This window comes from Trichoderma ghanense (assembly GCF_004382785.1).
Source record: "Trichoderma ghanense strain CCMA-1212 chromosome Unknown scaffold_8, whole genome shotgun sequence".
NCBI lineage: Eukaryota > Fungi > Ascomycota > Sordariomycetes > Hypocreales > Hypocreaceae > Trichoderma > Trichoderma ghanense.
The window spans coordinates 510,891-513,211 of NW_027395671.1; the positions used below are offsets into that span (position 1 = coordinate 510,891).

The following is a 2,321-nucleotide window of genomic DNA, read 5'->3' on the forward strand; positions in this document are numbered from 1 at the left end:
TCCCGGAAATAAAAAGATCGGATATACAACACATACCTAAGAATCCCATACTCCTACCTTAGGTATGAAGAAAAGAGGCAGATCTTCGTACAAGGTGTGGAGATGGGATCGCTCTGGGGGAGGACAAAAAAAAACGTTACAAAAAAATTGTTTCAACCGAAGCACAGATCGAAAGAAAAAAGAAGAAAAAAACGGAAAAGGGAAAACGCCCGTTTCGTTTGTCCAGCCGCGGAGAAAAAAAAAAAAAAAAAAAAAAAAAAGTGAGACAATCGGAGGGAGTGGGTGGTTGCACAGAAAAGTGAGGGAAAACGGCAAAAGGAGCAATCAGCCTCACCTCACAACATGACAGCCAAGTAGTAAAACATAGTAAGAATCAAATACACAAGTCATCACATATTACCCAAGGCAACGAACATGAGGCACGTTAAGACGAGCAAATGGTTGAAAGATGTTCTCGCGCGAGATTCGATTTGCATCTATATACACCATACACAAAATAGCTATTCTTTTTTTTCCCAACGCAATAGCCGACCTCCCAGATTTCCCATTGCCTTTTGGTGAAATCAAAAGTTGGAACAAAAGCAAACGCCATACTGATGCACTGCTCTGCAATTTGGGCTTTTCCTTTACCCAGAGCTCCCTTCCAGCAGAAAAAATGTCCCACAGACAATGATACAAGACTTGTTTTCCCCCAAGTGCCGCTTCAAGGCGCTGTTCCTGGAAGGAAAAACAAGTAGTAGTCGTAGTAGATGACCGACAACAAAAAAAACAATTTCGTGAACACGTCCCGAGACTCGTAACAAGTCAGAAAAGTAGCAGGACACACTTTCCTCCCCGGCGCCATGCGGACCCAAGCAGACAAATAAAAGAAAAGACAAGGATGAAATGAACAAGCCCTCCCGAAGGCTCAAATTTCGCCCGTGCGACCCGTTGGCATCTTGTGCCTTCTAATTCCCAGCTCTTTTATAGTGTGCGGATGCTCTTCATCCGTTCCCACCCCCGACAGATGGTGTGGGGAAAAAAAGAAAAAAAGAAAAGAAAAGAAAATTATAGCCAAAGCTCGAGGGTCTAAGCAAGGAGAATAGGCCCCTTGCCGACGTCAAAGCCATGGCAGCCTCGCTCATGGCGCTTCATGTTGCTCCGAACACTAAAGGCCTTGCCGCATCCAGTGTGAGGGCACTTGAAGGGCTTCTCGCCAGTGTGCGAGTGGCTGTGGATGCGCAGGCTGCTCGGCCGGCTGAAGGCCTTATTACAGGTTTGACAGATGTATCGGTCCTGCGTGGGCGGGAAGGGGATCCCGTTGGACGGGTTGAGATAGTGGTGATGCTGCCAGACGTAGCCGCCGGAAGGCGTTACGCTGAGAGGGCTAGGGGGCGGCGGCGGGAAGGACTGGGGCAGCGGACGCTGATAGTGAAGACCAGGCGCCTGGGGGAGAGGCGGCGGCGGAGGGAGGCTCTGCATGGGATAGTAGTTGCTGGCAGGAGACTGAGCAGATGCCATGGCAGGCTGCTGCTGGGCGGCCGAGGTTGAGACGGTAGGCCGAGAGGCCGCCATCCGATGACGGTGCGCATCATGGGCCTCTACAGGGGGGGTGGTCTCGTAGTAATGGCTTGGAGCAGCGTGCGAGATGCTGCTGGGCTTGCTGGACGGAGAGCGACGAATGTCAAACGACGCATCGGTGGACATGGGCGGTGTGGGTGGCAGCGCCCTGTGTCGGGAAGACGGGCGGCTCTCGTTCTTGACGTAGGGTCGAGGAGAGCTGTGCTGAGACTTGAAGGCCGCTTCGCTCGCCAGCGAGCCTGCATCGGCAAGGCCCAGCAGGTTGGAGATGGAGGGCAGGGAGCACTTTGGCTCGTCCATGGGCGGCGATGGAGGCGGCCGGTAATATCCAGAATACTGTGTTCCGTACGGAGGAGATGCGAAGGAAGAGACCAACGCCATTATATGAGTTGGTTGATTGGGGCGGGAAGGGGAGAGTCAAGAAGGGTATGTGAGGCAGCCTCGAGAGAGTCGGGCGCAGACGCCGAACTTGTCGTATATAATGATTGTCGTTAAAGACCAGAGTCGAGTATTATCGACTACTTTGACAGTGGGGTTGTTGGCGTTGCTTAGCAAGCAGAGAGAGATGCACCGAAATCGTCCTCCGTCGAATCTTTTGATGCAAAAGAGAACCAGAAGGGGGGGACTGGAGATGGGTATAAGTATGTAGCTTGAGCCGCTCTGAGAACAAGACCAGCGGTTTGGGGTGTGGAGCGGCATATCAGATCTGTCTTCCGTAGACATTAAGTATCCCACACGACAGGCTATCAAGTAAACCCCCC

The 2,321-nt window shown here is 51.9% G+C and overlaps 1 protein-coding gene across 1 annotated transcript; it reads right to left on the reverse strand.

Annotated features, from left to right (window-relative positions):
- Positions 1-1,068: 1,068 nt before the first annotated feature.
- CCMA1212_006794 (C2H2 finger domain transcription factor mtfA) lies at positions 1,069-1,941 on the reverse strand (the record flags this gene model as incomplete). Its single annotated transcript, XM_073703994.1, has 1 exon — positions 1,069-1,941. The coding sequence occupies one exon, from the start codon at positions 1,939-1,941 to the stop codon at positions 1,069-1,071; it is 873 nt and encodes a 290-aa protein (XP_073557553.1).
- Between the last annotated feature and the right edge of the window lie 380 nt (positions 1,942-2,321).